This window comes from Scyliorhinus torazame, chromosome 1 (assembly GCF_047496885.1).
Source record: "Scyliorhinus torazame isolate Kashiwa2021f chromosome 1, sScyTor2.1, whole genome shotgun sequence".
NCBI classification, from domain to species: domain Eukaryota; kingdom Metazoa; phylum Chordata; class Chondrichthyes; order Carcharhiniformes; family Scyliorhinidae; genus Scyliorhinus; species Scyliorhinus torazame.
In genome coordinates this window covers 397,236,688-397,261,695 of record NC_092707.1, presented here as the reverse complement: position 1 = coordinate 397,261,695, position 25,008 = coordinate 397,236,688, and the positions used below count along the sequence as shown (strand labels likewise).

Below are 25,008 nucleotides of genomic sequence, written 5' to 3'. Positions count from 1 at the left end.
TAAGAGATTACCTAAAGGAAGGACAAATCTTTCCATCGACACAACTCATCTGAGCCACTTCCTGAACATGAATCAGGTACCTATTTGCCTCCAGCAGGATCTGTAAATCAAACACATCCACTTTAAAACACAGCAAGAACACTTCTAGTGCGACAGAGCTCAACCTCATAATCAACCCCTTTAACAGGAGTATGGGGGCAGGGGAGGGGCCCTGATTAGAACACGAGGGTTTTCTCTCCGATCAAAGCAAAATGTAGAGTCATTGAGCTTTACTGCACAAAAAGCCCCCCGGACCATGGTGAATACTCAAAATCTCTCAAATCCCAACTGGGAGTAACGATCTCAAACAATTGGACTGATTTGATCAATGGGTGATTGAAGGGCCCAAGCTTTTTTCTTTGCGCACACTTGACCTGGGGTGAACCCAAATGTGGTGAACTAGGGTGTTACACTGGTTGTGGTCTGTTCTTGAGGAGTGAGTGAATATTGTTCTTGGTCCATTATAATACGCAGTGTTTTTATTCCTTTGCCCATGAGTAGGGGGTGAGGACAGCCGATTCGTTAGTTTAACATAGAATTTCGGAGTGCTGAAGGTGGCCATTCGACCAATTCTGCCTGTACTGGCTCTTTGCAAATAGCTTTCCAAATATTCCCATTCCTTTACCAGAAACCCTCCTACTTTAAGACGGTCCGGAAAACCTTGGGTGGCACAGTGGTGCCTCACAGCTCCAGGGACCCGGGTTCAATTCCGGCCTCGTGTGACCGTGTGAAGTTTGCACGTTCTCCCCGTGTGTGCGTGGGTTTCCTCCGGGTGCTCCAGTTCCCTCCCACAGTCCAAAGATGTACAGGTTAGGTGGACTGGCCGTGCTAAATTTCCCCTTAGTTTCCAAACGGTCATGTGGGGTTACAGGGTGGAGGCGTGGGATTTTTCCGAGGATCGGTGCAGATCCAATGGGCCGAATGGCCTCCTTCTGCACTGTAAATTCTACGATTCCTCTTTGATCAATTTTGGGCGACCTGCCCTCCTATCTTCCTCATGTGACTCCGTGCTGTTCCTGTGCAGTACCTCGGGATGGTTTTGCTTCAGAAATGCAGCTTGTGATTAACCCAGATCCCAGTGCTCAGAACGAGAATAGTGCCATTGTTTTGTCACCAAGGATCAGGAGTGTACCGTACACAGGATTACTTGGAAGTGTTGATACTGCTGTTGCCTAGGTAACTGTGGCAGCCAATGTCCCTGTGATGATAGACCAGTTAATCGGCGTAGAGGTGGAAAAACAGCTGCAAACAATGGAAATTTGGACAGAACAGAACATTGTAGAAATGTACAGTGGGCAGTCAGGGAAGTAATATAATCCACAGCCCACGGAGCTGTCAGGATAGCACCGATCAGATGTGGGAGCCGGTCGCAAGCTCAGAGCTCTGCTGAGGAAATTCAAGTCGGTTCAGACATTGGCCGAGGCTCTCCTGTGGGGGTGGGGAGGTGGGATGGGGTGGGAGGCAGACGGGGCATGGTGCTGGAAAATTGGTTTGGGACAGATAGGTGGTAATGGGGGGGGGGGGGGGGGGGGGGATATAGACCGATCCAGAGGGCAGCAAAATGTATGTACAGTTAGTCAAATGAAGGACAAAACAAACCTCTTTTGTAAAATAAACCAAATTAGCGCGGGCAAGAAAACTGTAATGTATATAAGCAACAACTGTTTATAAATATGAGAAAAGTCAATAAAAAGATTGTCAAAAAGAAAAAGAACAGATAGGTGGTTGATGGCTGGCACAGACGGGATGGGCCGAACAGCCTCTTTCGGTGATGTAAAACTCTGACTCAGAAAGGAAGACAGCAGGAGCATTTTGTCAGGTGAGAGTGCCTTTAAGAAATGGATGTTTACGCAATGTACCTTTAAGAAATGCAGTGATGTCAGAGTGTGGGTGGAGCTGGGTTTTAGATCAGCCATTTTGCAGTTTAGTTTCAGTTTGAAAAGAGCTTGGGTGTGTGTCTGTGTTTGCAGTGAGCTGGATCTGCTGTGATCTCTGCCATGAAAGATTATCTCTGGATCATTTGGGTGATTTAAACTCATAATAGTAAAGCCTTTAACCTGATGTGTTTCTGTTTAAAGGTGTTAAGTCTCATGGATGTTGAAAGGAATAACTGAAGGATTATTTAGAGTTGTAATATTTTCAGGGTTATCTTTGAAGTCAGGGGTGTGAAGAGATCCAATGTTTATTTAAGAGGTTAAGTTGAGTTCATGGAATAAACATTGTTTTGTGTTTAAAAACCCATGTGTCCATAATTGTAATCCCACGCCTGGGGAACAAGCCGTGTGCTCGGAAAAGCAACAATAGCATTAAAGGGGGAGGTTGGTTGAACTCCATGATACATTTTGGGGTTCTGAAAACGCCTCCCGCAAAACAATTCCCATTCAGAAGCAGGCCATTCAGCCCCACTACTCCATGCTGGTGTGTACACCATGCCCCAGTTTACTTTAGATCAGCACAACCTATCCCTTTCTTCCTCATGGGATTATCTAACTTCCCCTTAACTGTACCTCTACTATTCTACTTGACCACTCCACTCTCGGTTTAAAGATATCTCTCCTGAATTTTCTACTGGTGATGGAGCTGACGGAAGTTACAGAGATAGAGAGGGGAATGATTTCAGCAGCAGGATCAGTATTTAGATGCAGTGGGAGACCGGAGTCAATGCTGGTCAGCAAGCGCAGGATTATGACACTGTTCACTTTGGCTCATTTTTGCCCTCTACAGTGTCATAGAATAGCACCTGTAGGGCATTCTGCCCATCGAGTCTGCACCGACCCTCCGAAGGAGTACTCAACCCAGGCCCACTCACCCGTCCTATCCCCATAACCTAACCTGCACATCTTTGGACTGTGGGAGGAAACCGGAGCACCCGGAGGAAACCCACGCAGACACGGGGAGAACGTGCAGACTCCACACAGACAGTCACCCAAGGCCATAATCGAACCCGGGTCCCTGGCGCTGTGAGGCCGCAGTGCTAACCACCGTGCCGCCGTGTGGCACCTTTAAAAATGTTTTGCACGACCAGGCGCACACCACATCTTTCAAGTTGCTGCAAGGCCGAACAAGCCCACCGCTTAGCGGCAGCCTTGGTGACGGGGGAACGTTACCTGGTGGAGTTGGGAAAAGGCCAGCGACATTTTGGATGAGCTGAGGGTGACCGACGGCACGGGGTTGGAGGCCGAGCAGGAGAGCCGCGTGCCGAGGTAGCGATTTCCTGAAGGCTGCAGCAACGAGGGCGACAATTAAAAAAACTAAACCAGAGGCGGCTGGGAATCTCCACCACGCGTGAACGTAAGAAATAAATGTCAACGGTTAGCACACCTCAGCATTTTAGTCAGCGCCGATCGATCATGCCTGGCGAGGAAAGCGCGGAATCCTGGGGTAGTGTTTCGACACTGTAAGAGCAGTAAAGTAAGATTTCTATTAGTGAGAATATAAACCCAATCGAAGAGCTGTTATGGTGCCAAAGGCGGCCATTCGGCCCATACCTGCACCATCTCTGCAAACAAGCATTGTGGCTTTGTGCCATTTCCTTGTATTTTCCTCAAGCAGATGAACTGAGGCCGGGTCAGCAGGTAGGTGATGTTACAAAGGTGGAGGTAGCTGAAGTGTTGGCACCAGAGCATTTATCTGTCCTTTCAGAAACTTTACAGTAATCTATTAGAAGGATTATGGTAAGGCGGAGGCCCATCTCTATGTCAGACACAATAATAACAAAGTCTTTAATTTTCAGATAGAAATGATAAACTAGATGTTCATTCTTTTTGGGAGCATCAGTTTTGAAAGATTAAATAATACGGTCACCTTTTGGCACCATGAATGCTGTGAAAGACACATTTAAACACTGCAGAGCACAGGTCCAGTTTATCACTAACTGGGTCCAGCTCCTCTCCTAGACACAAGACGGACTGACTTACAGGAGAGCCGACTATGCTTCTTTGGGCTTCCATTATCTGTTGATCTCTCTCGCTGCGCACTTTCAGCTGTAACAAAAAGTGGCAGAGTGTTCAAATCCTGTCCGAGCAACCACGTCCTTCTCACCTAGTGTCACTTCGCGGAATAAGCTGGAGGAGAGGTTTACACGGGGTGAGTGCTGGGGGGAGGGGTGGAGATTCTCTACTGGACAATCAGCTTGTTCTGCTGCTTTACGGAATCATGGAGCAGGAGTCAGGGGGATCACTTATACAAACACACCTATAAATACACGTACAAGGTGGCGCAGTGGGTTAGCCCTGCGGCCTCACGGCGCCGAGGTCCCAGGTTCGATCCCGGCTCTGGGTCACTGTCCGTGTGGAGTTTGCACATTCTCCCCGTGTTTGCGTGGGTTTCGTCCCCACAACCCAAAGATGTGCAGGCTAGGTGGATTGGCCACGCTAAATTGCCCCTTAATTGGAAAAAAAAAGAATTGGGTACTCTAAATTTTATTTTAAAAATAAATAAATACACATGCATCCGTACACATGAACATACACATGCCCACATTCACAACGATACATGGCAGGATGGGGGGGGTGTCTTGGAGTGGAACTTGGAGGTGAATGTGTTCCCCTACACTTGCTTCCTCAACCTTGTAAATGGTGGAAGTTGTGGGTTTGGAAGGTGCTGTCGAAGATGTCCGAGTGAGTCACTGCAGGTCACCATATAGGTGGTACACACAGAGGCCACATGGCACAGTTGGCGGGGTGGTTGGCTGTTTAAGGTGGTGGATATGGTGCCAACCATGGGCCATTGTGGTGCGTGGACTAAATGGTCTTGTCTCCTTCTACAAATTGTGTCCTATTAATGTACGGCGGCCAATACCGCCCCCCTCCAACCCCACCTCCACGTTAATGTGGGGGATGAGGCCTTTAAGCCCACCATGCCCCTGTCAGTCAGCTTCACTTCATTTCGGTTTTCAGAAACTTTACTTCAGTTCGCGATGGCAAACCCAACCACTGGACCTACCTGCCGGATGTGGTCCCTGAAGCATTTCAGGTTGGCGATGGCAGTGTTGAGGTCATGGCGGTCCACGTGCTCGACAGGTGTGTGCAGCCGCAGAGCGCACAGTAGCGTCACGTACTCCTCGAAGCGTTTGCTGGGGCTCAGCAGGATTTCCTGAAGGCTGCAGCAACGAGGGCGACAATTAAAAAAACTAAACCAGAGGCGGCTGGGAATCTCCACCACGCGTGAACGTAAGAAATAAATGTCAACGGTTAGCATACCTCAGCATTTTAGTCAGCGCCGATCGATCATGCCTGGCGAGGAAAGCGCGGAATCCTGGGGTAGTGTTTCGACACTGTAAGAGCAGTAAAGTAAGATTTCTATTAGTGAGAATATAAACCCAATCGAAGAGCTGTTATGGTGCCAAAGGCGGCCATTCGGCCCATACCTGCACCATCTCTGCAAACAAGCATTGTGGCTTTGTGCCATTTCCTTGTATTTTCCTCGTACCCTTGCACATCGAATACCCTCTTGAATGCCTCGAATGAACCTGCCTCCACCACACCTCCAGACAGAGCGTTCCAGACCTAACCACTCCGCTGTGCGAAGGGTTTTCTTTCTCACGTCACATCTGCTTCTTTTGCAAATCATTTTAAACCTGCGCCCTCTCGTTCTCGATCCTTCTCATGAACCGCCCGGCCTTCTCAAGATTTAAGAAATCTCCATCAAATCTCCTCTTACCTGCCTTCTCTCCAAGGAGAACAGTCCCAACCTCTCCAATCTATCCTCATAACTGAGGTTTCTCATCCCTGGAACCATTCTCGTCAACACCGTCTGCACTCTCGCCAATGTGTGCAAGTCCGTGCTATAGTGGCGCCCTGAGCTGGACACAATATTCCAGCTGAGGTCTAACTGATGTCTCATATCAAGTCCAGTATCTCCCCCATTACCCTCTCTCCCCAAGGCATTGACTCACCCACTGGGTTACCACTTCATCAGCACGAGTTGTAATCAACTATCTCATCCCATCGGGCATTCTGAGCAAGGTGTTTGTAGAATCCGCGAATGATGGATGGAGGCCATTCAGCCCAATATGTTAGTGCTGGCTCCATGAAATCAGCTGCTTCGGATAACACAGGCTGCTACTTGATGCAGTCTTAACTAAAGGATGCTCCAGACTCTGAAATGAGTTCAACGTGTTTATTGAACTATTAACACAGTTCTCAAATGAGTTTGCCTCTCTGCTAATCTAACTGTAGTAACTCAGTCTTAACTGTACCAGCTTGCTCTAAGCTGAGGTGTGATGCTGCTGATCAACCCTGTCTAACTCTCTAGGTGTCTGTGTATGGAAAGAGGCAGGGTGAGTGCCTCGTCCCTTTTATAATGTTTATGTCATGCCCCCTTGTGGTGATGCCACCTCTGAGTGTCCTGACTGTCCATTGGTTGTGTCCTGTTCTGAGTATTCATTGGCTGCATGTTTGCATATCATGACAGTCGCCAGATTCCAATGCCTGCTCGGGGAGGCCGGTACAGGAATTGAACCCGCGCTGCTGCCTTGTTCTGCATTACAAGCCAGCTATTTAACCCACTGTGCTAAATCAGCCGCTATAATAATCGCTTATTGTGACACGTAGGCTTCAATGAAGATACTGTGAAAAGCCCCTAGTCGCCACATTCCGGCGCCTGTTCGGGGAGGCTGGTACGGGAATTGAACCTGCGCTCATGGCCTTGTTCTGCATTACAAGCCAGCTGCTTAGCCCACTGTGCTAAACCAGCCAGTAGATGTCCAATTAGTCCCACTCCACTTTGTTCCTACCACCATAGCCCTTCAATTAGTTCCTTTTCAATTATTTGTCCAATTGCATTTTGAAACTGACTGCCTCCCTGTCAGTGTATTCAAATTCACAACTTGCAGCATGTTTAAATAAAACAAATCTCATCTTGCAACATGTCTCTGATTCTTTTGCTCATTGAATTAAATCTGAGTCCCATAATTATCAACCTCCTGACTCACTCATAATTTTGAGCAACTTTATATCAGCCTTAGTCGGAAGAGAGTAACCCAATCTCTGTTTAACTGAAAGCCCCCCTCCGTGGTTACCATTCTAGTAAATGCTCCCTACACCCTCGGCATGGCCTTGACATCTTTAAATTATTCATTCACAGGATGTGGCCATGCCAGCATGTATTGCCCAACCCCAATTGCCCTTGAGAAGGTAGTGGTGAGCTGCCGTCTTGAACCGCTAGGATTTCATTGTGGTTTTTCAGAGGACTATTAAGACATGCAAGGTCACTGCTTTTATACTTTATTCCTCTAATTGTAAACCCTGCGATCTGGTCTCCTTTATTAACAGCACTTAATCGACTTAACCCTGTCACCTTCACCAATTTGTGCACATACCCCAGACTACACTTTGTCTGAATCCTTTTCAAATTGTACCCTTTGTTTTTATCGCCTCCCTTCATTCTTCCTTCACAACCCACCGTATTTAACAGAGGACTTTAAAAAGGTGCCGTGTGAACACCAGAAGGTTATTTCAGCCTGAGGATTCGGTGATGAAGGGCTATCACACGATTTACGTCTGCCGCTAAGAGGTTGGGAGAGAGGTCGGAGCAAACATCCCTTCCTCGGGACAATGGGAATGTGTGAGCTGGGGATCATTGCAAGAAACAAATATTTGAATTGGAGGAGGGGCCCTGGGGAGACAGCGCCATGCACACACCCTACACCGCCCTCCCCTCCCCCCCCAGCCGGTGTAGCGTTTGGGTGCAGGAGCTTGAGGGGGTCAGGTAAAACCAAAATACTGCAGCTGCTGGAAATCTGAAATAAAAAGTGGAAACGCTGGAAAACCTCCGCAAGTGCAGCGGGATTGTTCCAATAGCGGCTCGATGAATGACAGAGGGAGAACATTCAGCCTGCCATTAATCCAGTTCAGTTCCACATTCCAGCTTTCTCCCCGGAACCCTGTCCTCGAGTGCACACGTCCAATTGCCTTTGGAATGTTAAGATGGGATCGGATTCCACCGCCCTTGCCGGTCAATGTGTTCCCAATCCGAACAACCCTCTGTGTGGGAACAATTTCTGCCCATTCCCACTCGCCAGAAGAAAAGACTTTGCATTTCTATAGCACCTTGCACAACCGTGCGGCTCTCCCAAGCTCATAAAACTCTGGTGCGGCCGCATTTGGAGTATTGCGTGCAATTCTGGTCGCCGCATTATAGGAAGGATGTGGAAGCATTGGAAAGGGTGCAGAGGAGATTTACCAGAATGTTGCTTGGTATGGAGGGAAGATCTTATGAGGAAAGGCTGAGGGACTTGAGGCTGTTTTCGTTAGAGAGAAGAAGGTTAAGAGGTGACTTAATTGAGGCATACAAGATGATCAGAGGATTGGATAGGGTGGATAGTGAGAGCCTTTTTCCTCGGATGGTGATGTCTAGCCCAAGGGGACATAGCTTTAAATTGAGGGGAGATAGATATAGGACAGATGTCAGAGGTAGGTTCTTTACTCCGAGAGTAGTAAGGGCGTGGAATGCCCTGCCTGCAACAGTAGTGGACTCGCCAACACTGAGGGCATTCAAATGGTCATTGGATAGACGTATGGACGATAAGGGAATAGTGTAGATGGGCTTTAGAGTGGTTTCACAGGTCGGTGCAACATCGAGGGCCGAAGGGCCTGTACTGCGGCGTAATGTTCTATTTACAGCCCATTAAGTATTTTTTGGAGTGCAGTCACTGTTGCAATGTAGGAAACGGGGAAATTTAATTGGCGCACAGAAAGATCCCACAAACAGCAGCCATGTAACGAGCAGCTAATCTGTTTCTTTGTGAGGTCAGTTGATGGGTAAATATTGGCCAGGACAACGGGGAGAACTTTGTGCGCTTCTTGAAATCATACCGGTTAAGTGCTGGAAAATGGGATGAGAATAGTTTGGTGTGTGATGGCTGACGTGGAGGCAATGGGCGGAAGAGCCTCTTTCTGTGCTGTGACTATGACTATGACCGTGGGAGCTTTTAGATCCATTTGGGAGGGGTAGACATCTCCGAAACACGACACGTTCGACAGCACAGCACTCCCGCGGGAAGTCAGCCTTGATTTTTATTCTCAACTCTCTGGACTCGGGGGGGGGGACCTATTTGCTCGATTTGACCCACTCATTATTTTGGATATCTCCATCAGCTCCCCCTTTCACCTCGCCTGCGAGGGGAGGTGGGCGCCTTGATTGATATTCTCCTCCCTGATCCAGGTGTCCATCGGAGTGATCGCTACCCGTGTCCCTGGCTGAGGAGGGCACATTTAGCAGGGATCCGCGCTGGAACTAGATGGTCTCTGGCAACGAACCTTCATCATGTCATATAAAGTAACACACTGGAGGAATCGAAAGGCTGCTTCCTGCCCGCGAGAAATGGGTCTATTATCAGCAGTCATTAGGAGGAAACAGCAACGCTGGGTCTGGCTTTAATCTTATCAGCCCCTGGGCCACTGTGCTGTCATTTCCCATCAGTGACAAACAGCATCGAAACTAAACAGGCCACAGGAAGAGCCTGAACGATATAGACTGAACGCGGGCTGAGAAACACTCCCTCCCCAGCCAAGGCGGAGATTGAGGAGTCCGGTAAAAGCAAAATACAGCGGGTGCTTGAGATCTGAAATAGCACGGGAAATGCTAGAAAAACCCAGCAGGTCCGTCAGCATCCAAGGAGAGAGAGACACAGAATTAACGTTTCAAATTCAGCATTGAATGGGATGGGTTGGAGTTGAACACTCACATTTGCACAGCGGTTAGCACGGTTGCTTCACAACTCCAGGGTCCCGGGTTCGATTCCCGGCTTGGGTCACTGTCTGTGCGGAGTCTGCACGTTCTCCCTGTGTGCGCGTGGGTTTCCTCCGGGTGCTCCGGTTTCCTCCCACAGTCCAAAGATGTGCAGGTTAGGATGATAAATTATCCTTAGTGTCCAAAATGGTTAGGTGGGGGTTACTGGGTTACAGGGATAGACTGGAGGGCTTAAGTTGGGTGCTCTTCCAAAGGGTCGGTGCAGACTCGATGGGCCGAATGGCCTCCTTCTGCACTGTAAATTCTGTGATTCTAATGTTCCAGTGAAGCCCAGCACAAACCGATTAGGCACTTTGCAGACTCAGATGTTAAGACAGGTGGCTTGATTTTAAGGAGCATCTTAAAGGTGGAGAGGCTGAGGAGGGAATCTCAGAGCTCAGGGCCCAAGGCAGCTGGAAGCCTGAGCAACAATGGTGGAGTTATTGAAATGGAGGCTGGAATTGGAGGCGCTCAGAGGTCTCAGAGGTCATAGGGCTGAAGGAGTTAGAGAGATGGATGGATGGATTGGGGGGGGGGGGGGGGGTGAGTGAAGTTCTGCAAGGACTTGAGAACAAAGGTGGGAATTTAAAGACAGCATTTTCAGCTGGCTCCATCTGCTGCTTCCCTTTGTGTGTCCCCATCACAGGGCTTCCAGGCTGCTCGTGAAAGAACTTGAGAAACCTCAGGCTTGAGGCAGACGAGATTGTGGTAAACCACTGTTGTACCTATATTAGAGGATGTACGGTAGAACCTGCACTACAGGTCCGCCTGTGGCCCCTGCCTGCTGGCTCCGCCCAGGAGGCGGGGTATAAATATGTGTGTCCTCCTGCTCGCAGCCATTTCGCCAGCTGCTGTGGGCGGCCACACATCTGATAGCAATAAAGCCTCAGTTTGGATTCAACTTTCGTCTTTGGTCAAGTTGATCGTGCCTCGATTTATTGGTATCAGTTTCGAAGGATGGACCTCCTTAGTAAACCAGATCGCCTGCAGCTGGATCCGCACTCAAGTGACGCCAGAAAGGTCTTCCAGCACTGGCTGACTTGCTTTGAAGCGTAGATCAACCCGGCGCCGACCCCTGTTCCGGAGGCTTAGAAGATCCAGATCTTATATTCCAGGCTGAGCTCCAAAGTCTTCCCGCTGATCCAGGATGCGCCAAACTACGCCGAAGCCATGACTCGACTCAAGGACAACTACGAGCAGAAGACAAACACGCTCTTCGCCAGGCATGCACTCGCCACTCGCTCTCAACTACCTGGTGAGTCCATAGAAGACTTCTGGAGGGTCCGAATCCCACTAGTCCGGGACTCTGACTGCCAGGATGTTACAGCTAAGGAACACTCAACTCAGATCTCCTTATGCGGGATGCCATTGTGACTGGAATTGGGTCAGATATCATACGTCAGCGGCTCCTAGAAGGGGCCACACGCGACGTCGCAGAGACTAAAACGGCAGCGCTCTCCATGACGGTCGCCCTGTACAACGTCCAGTCCTACGCCCCCAACCGCGCGGCCCACCCCTACGCTTCGTGGACCCCACAGACAGCCGCCCCAGCGCGGGCGCTGCCCACCCAATACGCCTGCACTACACACCAGCCAGCGAACCCCGGGGGGCCCCGATGCTATTTTTGCGGCCAGCAAAAGCACCCCCGTAAATGCTGCCTGGCCTGCGCTGCCCTTTGTAAAGCCTGCGGGAAGAAGGGCCACTTCGCCGCGGTGTGCCAGGCCTGCTCAGTAGCCGCGATCGCCCCCACCGCCCCCCCGGTCACGGACAATGGGCGCCGCCATCCCCCGATCAGACCACGTGCGGCCAGTGGGCGCCGCCATCTTCCCCTCCGTGCGACACGTGCGTTTCATGGGCGCCGCCATCTTGTCCCACCCCCGCAGCATGCGTTCCATGGGCGCCGCCATTTTGTAACCCGCAAGATCTTCGGGCGCCGCCATCTTGTCTACCCCTCAGCACATGGGCACCACCAGCGTTCCAGGATCTGAACTCAATGGCCGCCCCATTACCCGACGACCAACCAATGCTCGCCTCCATGTCACTCGACCAGTCTCGCCCGCATACCCTGACCAATGCATCCACCAGCGTGAAAGTCGACGGCCACGTAACCTCTTGCCTGCTGGACTCCGGGAGCACCGAGAGCTTCATACACCCGGATACGGTAAGGTGCTGCTCCCTCACGATACAATCAAAAAATCTTCCTGGTCTCTGGATCCCATTGCGTAACGATCCGGAAGTACTGCACGGTCACGCTCACGGTCCATGACGTAGAATTCCACGGCTTCCGCCTCTACGTTCTCCCTAATCTCTGCGCTGCACTTATCCTCGGCCTGGATTTCCAGTGCAACCTCCAGAGCCTAACTCTTAAATTCGGCGGACCCCTACCACCCCTTACAGTGTGCAGCCTCGCGACCCTAAAGGTCGACCCACCTCCCTCTTTGCCAATCTAACTCCAGATTGCAAACCCGTCGCCACCAGGAGCAGACGGTACAGCACCCAGAACAAGACCTTCATCAGATCCGAAGTCCAGCGGCTGCTTCGGGAATATATCACGAGGCCAGCAACAGCCCCTGGAGAGCCCAAGTGGTAGTAGTTAAAACTGGGGAGAAACACCGAATGGTCGTGGACTACAGCCAGACCATCAACCGGTACACGCAGCTCAACGCGTACCCCCTCCCACGCATATCTGACATGGTTAACCAGATTGCACAGTCCCGGATTTTCTCAACAGTAGACCTGAAATCCGCCTACCACCAGCTCCCCATCCGTAAATCAGACCATCCATACACGGCCTTCGAGGCAGACGGCCGCCTGTAGCACTTCCTTAGGGTCCACTTCGGCGCCACTAACGGGGTCTCGGTCTTCCAAAGGGAGATGGACCGAATGGTCGACCGGTACGGTTTGCGGGCCACGTTTCCGTACCTAGACAATGTCACCATCTGCAGCCATGATCAGCAGGACCACGACGCCAACCTTGCTAAATTTCTCCACATCGCTACTCTCCTAAACCTCACTTACAACAAGGAGAAGTGCGTGTTCAGCACAAACCGCTTAGCCATCCTCGGCTATGTGGTCCAGAACGGAGTTCTGGGGCCCGATCCCGACCGCATGTGCTCCCTCATGGACCTCCCCCTTCCCCGCTGTCCCAAGGCCCTCAAACGCTGCATGGGGTTCTTTTCATACTTCGCACAGTGGGTCCCAAACTATGTGGACAAGGCCTGCCCACTCATACAGTCCACCCACTTTCCCCTGACGGCCGAGGCCCAACAGGCCTTCACCCAGATCAGAGCTGATATCGCCAAGGCCAGGATGCACGCAGTAGACGAGACACTGCCCTTCCAAGTAGAAAGCGACGCATCAGACGTCACCCTTGCTGCCACCCTCAATCAGGTAGGCAGGTCCATGGCATTCTTTTCCCGCACCCTTCATGCCTCTGAAATTCGGCACTCATCCGTCGAAAAGGAGGCCCAAGCTATCGTTGAAGCTGTGCGGCATTGGAGGCATTACCTGGCCGGCAGGAGATTCACTCTCCTCACTGACCAACGGTCGGTAGCCTTTATGTTCAACAACACACAGCGGGGCAAGATCAAAAATGATAAAATCTTGCGGTGGAGAATCGTGCTCTCCACCTATAATTACGAGATTATGTATCGCCCTGGCAAACTCAACGAGCCCCCAGATGCCCTATCCCGAGGTACATGTGCCAGCGCACAGGTAGACCGACTCCGGACCCTGCACGACAGCCTTTGTCACCCATGGGTCACACGGTTGTACCACTTCATTAAGGCACAAAATTTGCCCTACTCCGTCGAGGAAGTAAGGACAATCACCAGGGACTGCCAAGTCTGTGCGGAGTGCAAGCCGCACTTCTACCGGCCGGACTGTGCTCGCCTGGTGAAGGCCTCCCTCCCCTTTGAACGCCTCAGCGTGGACTTCAAAGGCCCCCTCCCCTCCACCGATCATCTCACATATTTCCTCAGTGTGATCGACGAATAGCCCCGGTTCCCCTTCGCCATCCCATGCCCCGACATGACGTCTGCCACCGTCATTAAAGCCCTCAATTCGATCTTCACTCTGTTCGGTTTCCCCGCCTACATCCACAGTGACAGGGGATCCTCATTCATGAGTGATGAGCTGCGTCAGTTCCTGCTCAGCAGGGGTATCGCCTCCAGCAGAACGACAAGCTATAACCCCCGGGGAAACGGGCAGGTAGAAAGGGAGAATGGGACGGTATGGAGGGCCATCCAGCTGGCCCTCCGGTCCAGACACCTCCCAGCCTCCTGCTGGCAAGAGGTCCTCCCTGATACACTACATTCCATTCGCTCGTTACTCTGCACTGCCACTAACAATACACCCCATGAACGTCTTTTTGCCTTCTCTAGGAAGTCCACATCAGGGGTGGCGCTCCCGACTTGGCTCACAGCTCCGGGAACCGTGCTTCTCCGTAAACATGTCCGACTCCACAAGGTGGACCCGTTAGTGGAGTGGGTGCACTTGCTCCACGCAAACCCCCAGTACGCCTACGTGGCATTCCCCGACGGCCGCCAGGATACTGTCTCCCTCAGGAACCTGACACCAGCAGGTTCCACCCCCACACCACCCCGTCGCCCCCGGTGCCATCCTCCCTCCCCCGTCGCTCACAACACCCCCCCCCCCCCCCCCAGGATCGTCCGTTCTCCCACTGCCCACACCCATCGATGAAGAGGATTTTGGCACGCTCCCAGAGTCACCTGCGACCAGGTCAGCACCAACATCGCCGTCACCACTTTGTCGCTCCCAAAGGACCATCAAGGCCCCGGACTGGCTGAACCTCTGACCGGTCCACCGACGTCAAGGACATTTGTTTTGCTTTGTAAATATTAAAATCATTATTGTATATAGTTATCCACCAACCCCGCCGGACTCAATTTTAACAGGGGGTGAATGTGGTAAACCACTGTTGTACCTATATTAGAGGATGTACGGTAGAACCTGCACTACAGGTTCGCCTGTGGCCCCTGCCTGCTGGCTCCGCCCAGGAGGCGGGGTATAAATATGCGTGTCCACCTGCTCGCAGCCGTTTCGCCATCTGCTGTGGGAGGCCACACATCTGATAGCAATAAAGCCTCAGTTTGGATTCAACTTTCGTCTTAGTCAAATTGATCGTGCCTCCGAGATCACTCAGAGGAGAGGGAACTAATCAGGTTAAGTGAGAGAGGGCCTTGGAAAATGAAAACAATTGGGTTTTACTCCTCAAAGCAATCACACTCCAGCACATAATGTCTCCAATTCTGGCCAGCTTTGGAATATAAGAACCAGGAGCTGGAGTAGGCCATCTGGCCCCTCGAGCCTGCTCCGCCATTCAATGAGATCATGGCTGATCTTTTGAGGACTCAGCTCCACTTTCGTGCCGAACACCATAACCCTTAATCCCTTTACTGTTCAAAAAACTATCTATCTTTGCCTTAAAAACATCCAGCAAGGTAACCTCAACTGCTTCACTGGGCAGAGAATTCACAAATTCACGACACTTTGGGTGAAGAAGTTCCTCCTCAGCTCAGTCCTAAATCTGCTCCCCCTTATTTTGAGGTTACGCCCCCTAGTTTTAGTTTCACCCATCAGCAACCTCCCTTCTTCTATCCTCTCTATTCCCTTCATAATTTAAGTCTCAGGGTTTGTTGATAACGAAGCTACCATTTCAAGAGCGGCTGACTCTGAATTTACTGGCTGATTTTAATCTTAGAACGCAGGGCATTTCAAAAAACAGGATGACAATTTCATCTGAGATTAGCTGACGCACGATGTTCTTCCTGCAGCTGCTCTCTAAAACACCAGCTCACACCCCAAACGGATGCGCACACACCTTATCGATAATCTTCAGGATGGCGCTGTAGTTGTTGAAGAAGTTGGTGTAATTTGTCAGTCTGGTGCTGAACTTGATGAAGATGTCTCCCAGGCACTGCGACGGACCCCACTCACTGAAACGGTCTCGCAGGTCCCGCAATAAATCCCTACAACAATCAACACAACCGCCACTGTTATTGGAATGGGGAAGGAATGTGGCTAACAGGACCAGGACAAACTGGGATTGGAGGCTGACATCAAAGCGAGGGGTTCAGAAAATTTACATTTAGAATTAAGAATACCTGGACGGGGCACGGTGGCGCAGTGGTTAGCACTGCTGCCCCACGGCACCGAGGACCCGGGTTCGATCCCGGCCCCGGGTCACTGTCTGTGTGGCGATTGTACATTCTCCCCGTGTCTGCGTGGGTCTCACCCCCACAAACCCAAAGATGTGCAGGATAGGCGGATTTGCCACGCTAAATTGCCCCTTAATTAAAATAAATAAATATCTGGACTGAGTTACAAGCTGGAATCTAATTGAGGGGCTCAGGTAGTTTATACATAGAATAACAGATACCCAGGAGTGAGTTACAGATTAGACTCTAACAGAGAGGTTCAGATGGATTATATATAGAATAATGGCAACCTGAGAGTCAGTGACAGTCTGGAATCTAATTCAGGGGCTCAGGTGGTTTATACATAGAATAATGGATACTTTGGAGTGAGTTACAGACCGGAATCTAATGGAAAGGTTCAGCTGGATTATATATAGAATAATGGACACCTGGGAGTGAGTTACTGACTGGAATCTAATCGAGGGGCTCGAGTGGTTTATATATAGAATAATGGATACCTGGGAGTGAGTTACTGACTGGAATCTAATCGAGGGGCTCGAGTGGGTTGTATATAGAATAATGGATACCTGGGAGTGAGTTACCGACTGGAATCTAATCGAGGGGCTCGGGTGGTTTGTATATAGAATAATGGATACCTGGGAGTGAGTTACTGACTGGAATCTAATCGAGGGGCTCGGGTGGTTTGTATATAGAATAATGGATACCTGGGAGTGAGTTACTGACTGGAATCTAATCGAGGGGCTCGGGTGGTTTGTATATAGAATGATTTGGAAGGTGCGACAATACATTTGGTTGATCTCTTGTCAGAACTCATCCAAAGCATTACCCTATTACCCCTCCTCCCCACTCTACTGCCCATTATATAATGTGGTGATTTTGATAAACTGTACTACCCCCCCCCCCCCCCCCCCCCCCCCCCCCCCCCAAAATAAATGACGAGGTGAACCTGTTGAGTTCCAGGATTAACAGGATGTCAGAAAAGATGATGTGGATGTTGGCCGTGCTCAGGATTGCTCGATGGGACTCCAGCGCTGCTCGGAGTGGAGCCCAGTAAATGTCCTTCACAATCTCCAGGGTCTGCACGTAACTCTGCTCGCTGGACAAGGTCTCTCTGGCCAACTGTGTCCGTCTCTCCACAAACTCCCCATCCGGCCTGCTGTTCTACAAAAGAGGCGGAAAAGTCGAAGACTAAGTGACCAGTGGAAAACAGAGGCATATTTATTAAAAACGTAATGCTATGAATATGCTGCCCCTCCCCGATTGCCCTCGATAAGGTGGTGGTGAGCAGGGCAGACTGCATGGGGAAAGCATACCCGCAGTGCTGTAAGAAACAAGGAGTTTGGGGGTATTGATCCAGTCACAATGCATGAACACCAGTGGATGTCCAGTTTGACATGGGCGTTACTGGGTGGGGGAGCTCGAGGGGGTGGGGGGGGGGGGTGGAATTCCCATGCACCTCCTGTCCTGTTTAGGTGGCAGAGGTTACAGGTTTGGGAGGTGCTGTTGAAGAGGTCTTGCCAATTTACTGCATTCTGCAGCTGGTCCACACTGTGCTGGTGGTGGAGGGAGTGGATGCCTAAGGTAGTCAGTAGTTGCTGATTGGGGGAGGGGCTCGCCCAGTTGACTGGATGGCTAGCCTGTAGTTCACGACAACGCAAAGAGCGAGGGACATGATTCCCATTCCGGCTGAGGTAAACTTGGGGCCTGCCTCCTTTCCCTGCCCATTGTAACAATCGGGAGATAAGCCATAGTTTGCGACTCTCAAATAATTGAGGAAGCTACTTAGAGAAGAGAGGATGGCTGCTGGTCAGATCGATATAGAATTCACAGTGCAGAAGGAGGCCATTCGGCCCATCGGGTCTGCACCGGCCCTTGGAAAGAGCACCCACCTCCGCCCCATACCCGTAACCCAGCAACCCCACCCAACCTCTTTGGATACTAAGGGCAATTGAGCATGGCCAATCCACCTAACCTGTATGTCTTTGGACTGTGGGAGGAAACCGGAGCACCCGGAGGAGAAAGATTGGGAATTAAATCTTTTGGCGCATCCCACACACCTCCATTATTTATTTTTTGATTTTGATTGAACACATAGGGTTTTTTTTAGAGTAAACAGGGAGCAACGTTTTGCATTGCTGGGAGGGTTAATAACCAGAGGACACACTGAAGATTATCGGCAAAAGAGCAAGCGGCAGGTGATGAGGAGATTGCTTTTTTACACAGCAAGTTGTTATAATCTGTAACGGATTGTCGGAAATGGCAGCGGAAGCACATTCAACAGTAATTTCCAAAGGAAACACTTGAAAATAAAAAAGATGCATGGCTGTAGAGCAGAGGAAGTGTGTCTGATTGGAGGGCACTTTCAATAGGCTGGCAGTGCACAATGGGCTGGCAGTGCACAATGGACTGGCAGTGCACAATGGGCTGGCAGTGCACAATGGACTGGCAGTGCACAGTGGGCTGGCAGTGCACAATGGACTGGCAGTGCACAGTGGGCTGGCAGTGCACAGTGGGCTGGCAGTGCACAATGGGCTGGCAGTGCACAATGGGCTGGCAGTGCACAATGGACTGGCAGTGCACAATGGGCTGGCAGTGCACAATGGGCTGGCAGTGCACAATGGGCTGGCAGTGCACAATGGGCTGGCAGTGCACAATGGGCTGGCAGTGCACAGTGGGCTGGCAGTGCACAATGGGCTGGCAGTGCACAATGGGCTGGCAGTGCACAATGGGCTGGCAGTGCACAGTGGGCTGGCAGTGCACAATGGGCTGGCAGTGCACAATGGGCTGGCAGTGCACAATGGGCTGGCAGTGCACAGTGGGCTGGCAGTGCACAATGGGCTGGCAGTGCACAATGGGCTGGCAGTGCACAATGGGCTGGCAGTGCACAGTGGGCTGGCAGTGCACAATGGGCTGGCAGTGCACAGTGGGCTGGCAGTGCACAATGGGCTGGCAGTGCACAATGGGCTGGCAGTGCACAATGGGCTGGCAGTGCACAGTGGGCTGGCAGTGCACAATGGGCTGGCAGTGCACAATGGGCTGGCAGTGCACAATGGGCTGGCAGTGCACAATGGGCTGGCAGTGCACAATGGGCTGGCAGTGCACAATGGGCTGGCAGTGCACAGTGGGCTGGCAGTGCACAATGGGCTGGCAGTGCACAATGGGCTGGCAGTGCACAGTGGGCTGGCAGTGCACAATGGGCTGGCAGTGCACAGTGGGCTGGCAGTGCACAATGGGCTGGCAGTGCACAATGGGCTGGCAGTGCACAATGGGCTGGCAGTGCACAGTGGGCTGGCAGTGCACAATGGGCTGGCAGTGCACAATGGGCTGGCAGTGCACAATGGGCTGGCAGTGCACAATGGGCTGGCAGTGCACAATGGGCTGGCAGTGCACAATGGGCTGGCAGTGCACAATGGGCTGGCAGTGCACAATGGGCTGGCAGTGCACAATGGGCTGGCAGTGCACAGTGGGCTGGCAGTGCACAATGGGCTGGCAGTGCACAATGGGCTGGCAGTGCACAATGGGCTGGCAGTGCACAGTGGGCTGGCAGTGCACAATGGGCTGGCAGTGCACAGTGGGCTGGCAGTGCACAATGGGCTGGCAGTGCACAGTGGGCTGGCAGTGCACAATGGGCTGGCAGTGCACAATGGGCTGGCAGTGCACAATGGGCTGGCAGTGCACAGTGGGCTGGCAGTGCACAATGGGCTGGCAGTGCACAGTGGGCTGGCAATGCACAATGGGCTGGCAGTGCACAATGGGCTGGCAGTGCACAATGGACTGGCAGTGCACAATGGGCTGGCAGTGCACAGTGGGCTGGCAGTGCACAATGGGCTGGCAGTGCACAATGGGCTGGCAGTGCACAGTGGGCTGGCAGTGCACAGTGGGCTGGCAGTGCACAATGGGCTGGCAGTGCACAATGGGCTGGCAGTGCACAGTGGGCTGGCAGTGCACAATGGGCTGGCAGTGCACAGTGGGCTGGCAGTGCACAGTGGGCTGGCAGTGCACAATGGGCTGGCAGTGCACAGTGGGCTGGCAGTGCACAATGGGCTGGCAGTGCACAATGGGCTGGCAGTGCACAGTGGGCTGGCAGTGCACAATGGGCTGGCAGTGCACAGTGGGCTGGCAGTGCACAATGGGCTGGCAGTGCACAATGGACTGGCAGTGCACAATGGGCTGGCAGTGCACAATGGGCTGGCAGTGCACAATGGGCTGGCAGTGCACAATGGACTGGCAGTGCACAATGGGCTGGCAGTGCACAATGGACTGGCAGTGCACAATGGGCTGGCAGTGCACAATGGACTGGCAGTGCACAATGGGCTGGCAGTGCACAGTGGGCTGGCAGTGCACAATGGGCTGGCAGTGCACAGTGGGCTGGCAGTGCACAGTGGGCTGGCAGTGCACAATGGGCTGGCAGTGCACAATGGGCTGGCAGTGCACAGTGGACTGGCAGTGCACAATGGGCTGGCAGTGCACAATGGGCTGGCAGTGCACAATGGGCTGGCAGTGCACAATGGGCTGGCAGTGCACAGTGGGCTGGCAGTGCACAGTGGGCTGGCAGTGCACAATGGGCTGGCAGTGCACAGTGGGCTGGCAGTGCACAATGGGCTGGCAGTGCACAATGGGCTGGCAGTGCACAGTGGGCTGGCAGTGCACAATGGGCTGGCAGTGCACAGTGGGCTGGCAGTGCACAATGGGCTGGCAGTGCACAATGGGCTGGCAGTGCACAATGGGCTGGCAGTGCACAGTGGGCTGGCAGTGCACAATGGGCTGGCAGTGCACAATGGGCTGGCAGTGCACAATGGGCTGGCAGTGCACAGTGGGCTGGCAGTGCACAATGGGCTGGCAGTGCACAATGGGCTGGCAGTGCACAATGGGCTGGCAGTGCACAGTGGGCTGGCAGTGCACAATGGGCTGGCAGTGCACAATGGGCTGGCAGTGCACAGTGGGCTGGCAGTGCACAATGGGCTGGCAGTGCACAGTGGGCTGGCAGTGCACAATGGGCTGGCAGTGCACAATGGGCTGGCAGTGCACAATGGGCTGGCAGTGCACAGTGGGCTGGCAGTGCACAATGGGCTGGCAGTGCACAATGGGCTGGCAGTGCACAGTGGGCTGGCAGTGCACAATGGGCTGGCAGTGCACAGTGGGCTGGCAGTGCACAATGGGCTGGCAGTGCACAGTGGGCTGGCAGTGCACAATGGGCTGGCAGTGCACAATGGGCTGGCAGTGCACAATGGGCTGGCAGTGCACAGTGGGCTGGCAGTGCACAATGGGCTGGCAGTGCACAATGGGCTGGCAGTGCACAGTGGGCTGGCAGTGCACAGTGGACTGGCAGTGCACAATGGGCTGGCAGTGCACAATGGGCTGGCAGTGCACAATGGGCTGGCAGTGCACAATGGGCTGGCAGTGCACAATGGGCTGGCAGTGCACAGTGGGCTGGCAGTGCACAATGGGCTGGCAGTGCACAGTGGGCTGGCAGTGCACAATGGGCTGGCAGTGCACAATGGGCTGGCAGTGCACAATGGGCTGGCAGTGCACAATGGGCTGGCAGTGCACAATGGGCTGGCAGTGCACAATGGGCTGGCAGTGCACAGTGGGCTGGCAGTGCACAATGGGCTGGCAGTGCACAGTGGGCTGGCAGTGCACAATGGGCTGGCAGTGCACAATGGGCTGGCAGTGCACAATGGGCTGGCAGTGCACAATGGGCTGGCAGTGCACAATGGGCTGGCAGTGCACAATGGGCTGGCAGTGCACAGTGGACTGGCAGTGCACAGTGGGCTGGCAGTGCACAATGGGCTGGCAGTGCACAGTGGGCTGGCAGTGCACAGTGGGCTGGCAGTGCACAATGGGCTGGCAGTGCACAATGGGCTGGCAGTGCACAGTGGGCTGGCAGTGCACAATGGGCTGGCAGTGCACAGTGGGCTGGCAGTGCACAATGGGCTGGCAGTGCACAATGGGCTGGCAGTGCACAGTGGGCTGGCAGTGCACAGTGGGCTGGCAGTGCACAGTGGGCTGGCAGTGCACAGTGGGCTGGCAGTGCACAGTGGGCTGGCAGTGCACAATGGGCTGGCAGTGCACAGTGGGCTGGCAGTGCACAATGGGCTGGCAGTGCACAGTGGGCTGGCAGTGCACAATGGGCTGGCAGTGCACAATGGGCTGGCAGTGCACAGTGGACTGGCAGTGCACAATGGGCTGGCAGTGCACAATGGGCTGGCAGTGCACAATGGGCTGGCAGTGCACAGTGGGCTGGCAGTGCACAATGGGCTGGCAGTGCACAATGGGCTGGCAGTGCACAATGGGCTGGCAGTGCACAATGGGCTGGCAGTGCACAATGGGCTGGCAGTGCACAATGGGCTGGCAGTGCACAGTGGACTGGCAGTGCACAGTGGGCTGGCAGTGCACAATGGGCTGGCAGTGCACAGTGGGCTGGCAGTGCACAGTGGGCTGGCAGTGCACAATGGGCTGGCAGTGCACAATGGGCTGGCAGTGCACAGTGGGCTGGCAGTGCACAATGGGCTGGCAGTGCACAGTGGGCTGGCAGTGCACAATGGGCTGGCAGTGCACAGTGGGCTGGCAGTGCACAATGGGCTGGCAGTGCACAATGGGCTGGCAGTGCACAATGGGCTGGCAGTGCACAATGGGCTGGCAGTGCACAGTGGGCTGGCAGTGCACAATGGGCTGGCAGTGCACAGTGGGCTGGCAGTGCACAGTGGGCTGGCAGTGCACAGTGGACTGGCAGTGCACAGTGGACTGGCTGGCCTCCTGCTGTGCTGTGTGATTCTAGTTTACTGCTCAGTGAGGAATAACAATTCACACATCTTGGGACACAGGAAAACGTGAAGACTTGGAGAAACCGATCTTGTGTTTTCACTTTGCAGTTCTCATCCATGTTTTCAAATCTGTACATGGCCTCACTCTTCCCGTCTCTGCTCTCTCCTGCCTTACAAACCATGATAACTCGCAGCGCCCTTCCTACTAAGTCCTCTGATCCCTCATTTTAGTCCTTCCCCCATTGGTGGTTGTTGTCATGTTCTGTCGACTGGCTGCAGTGATGAACTGCAGAACATGTGGATTAAAATAATTTATTGTCAAATAACTGTGTGGTGAGATAACTAGGAAAAATAAACTAACAAACAACTAACACTAAACAACTCTTGTTGAACTAGTGCAAATACGTCTATCTCCCAGCACGACCAACTCCCAACTCCCAGATCACATGGTGACGTGATGGGTTTACTGTGGTAGTCACCACTAGTTGTATTACATGTATAGGGGCTGTTTAGCACAGGGCTAAATCACTGGCTTTGAAAGCAGACTAAGGCAGGCCAGCAACACGGTTCAATTCCCATAACAGCCTCCCCGAACAGGCGCCGGAATGTGGTGACTAGGGGCTTTTCACAGTAACTTCATTTGAAGCCTACTTGTGACAATAAGCAATTTTCATTTCATTTTTTTTTTTCATTTCATTATGGCACTGCCCGTACAGTAGAGGCACATGGGTAAATCCCTGCCTGCTGGCTCCGCCCAGTAGGTGGTGTATAAATGTGTGTGCTCGCCGGTGCTGCAGCCATTCTGGTTCCAGCTACAGGAGGCACAACATCTTTGCTCAATAAAGCCTCGATTATTCCACTGCTCTCGTCTTTGTGATAATTGATAGTGCATCAATTTATTGGGCAAAGATTTTTAAAACAATGGATCTCAGCATCAAGCTCGATCTCCTGCAGCTGAGCCCTCAAGCAGCCAACGCTACGTCCGCTTTTGACCACTGGCTAGCCTGCTTCAAAAGCTACCTCCGAACATGCGCTGAAGAACCCTCGGGCTTGCAGAAGCTCCAAGTCCTCTATTCACAGGTGAGCCCTGACATTGTTCCTCTCATCCGGGATGCACCCACTTACTCCGAAGCGGTGGAGCTCCTGAAGGGACATTACGTTCGACCAGTAAATCAAGTATACGCCAGGCACCTCCTGGCCACGAGACAGCAACTCCCCAGGGAGTCTCTGGATGATTTCTGGGATGCCCTGCACATCCTAGGTAGGAACTGTGACTGCCAGGCAGTTTCAGCAGTCCAGCACACCAAACTTTTAATTTGAGACGTTACGTTACGGGCATGAGTTCTGCGTACGTTCGCCAGCGGCTACTGGAAGAGGGTGCGCTCGATCTTGCGGGAACTAGGCAGCTCGCTAATTCGTTAGAAGTGGCCCCCTGTAACGTCCAGTCCTACGCCCCCGACCGCGCGGCACCCTCGTGGGCCCCACCAGTTGCCGACTCCAGCTCACCGCAAGCCTGCGCCGCGCGTCAGCCAGCCAACTCTGGGGGGCCCATGTGCTATTTTTGCAGACAAAACAAACACCCCAGGCAGCGCTGCCCGGCGCGGAGTGCGACCTGCAGTGGCGGTGGGAAGAAGGGACACTTTGTTTCTGTCTGCCAGGCCCGGTTGGTCGCCGCTGTTTCCAGGCCCTGCGTTCCTGCACCCCCCACGTGCGGCCCGTGGGCGCTGCCATCTTTGATTCGCCCGCCACGTGCGCCCCCTGGGCGCCGCCATCTTCGGCGCCATTTTGGCGGCGTCTCAGGACCCCTGCTCGTCTGGCCGTTCATCGCCTGCCGCTACCTCCGCCCCCGCTGACCAGCCCGGGACCTCCCAGCATCTGCCGCAGCTCGCCTCTATCACCCTGGATCAGTCCCGGCCCCGCAACCTCGCGACCGCGACGACAACGGTGAAGATCGATGGGCACGAGACGACCTGCCTTTTTGACTCTGGGAACACTGAGAGCTTCATCCACCCCACTACGGTAAGGCGCTGCTCCCTCCCGGTACACCCCGTCACCCAGAAAATCTCCCCGGCCTCCGGATCCCATTCCGTGGAAATCCGGGGGTACTGCATCGCGACCTTCACCGTCCAGGGCGTAGAGTTCAGCAACTTCCGGCTCTACGTCCTCCCCCACCTCTGCGCTGCCCTGTTACTCGGCCTGGGATTTCAGTGCCATCTCCACAGCTTAGCCTTAAAATGCGGCGGACCCCTACCCCCCCTCACCGTATGCGACCTCACGACTCTTAAGGTCGATCC

At 53.0% G+C, this 25,008-nt stretch overlaps 1 protein-coding gene across 3 annotated transcripts in view; it reads right to left on the bottom strand.

Annotated features, from left to right (window-relative positions):
- ect2l (epithelial cell transforming 2 like) overlaps positions 1 to 25,008 on the bottom strand; it is a 224,429-nt gene that overhangs the window by 17,496 nt on the left and 181,925 nt on the right. Inside the window, exons 16-22 of one of the 3 annotated variants that reach the window (XR_011948646.1) lie at positions 16,897 to 17,111; positions 15,614 to 15,761; positions 5,241 to 5,314; positions 4,984 to 5,140; positions 3,957 to 4,022; positions 3,361 to 3,434; positions 12 to 100 (exon numbers count right to left, since the gene is read on the bottom strand). Coding sequence is in view for 1 of the 3 variants with exons in the window: in XM_072513615.1 (XP_072369716.1) it covers positions 12 to 100; positions 3,957 to 4,022; positions 4,984 to 5,140; positions 5,241 to 5,314; positions 15,614 to 15,761; positions 16,897 to 17,111 (749 nt within the window). In the remaining 2 variants the exon portion in view is untranslated. Of the gene's footprint in view, positions 1 to 11; positions 101 to 3,360; positions 3,435 to 3,956; positions 4,023 to 4,983; positions 5,141 to 5,240; positions 5,315 to 5,935; positions 6,140 to 15,613; positions 15,762 to 16,896; positions 17,112 to 25,008 lie in introns of those variants that run through there. The other 2 variants (XM_072513615.1, XR_011948647.1) reach the window with 2 other exon arrangements.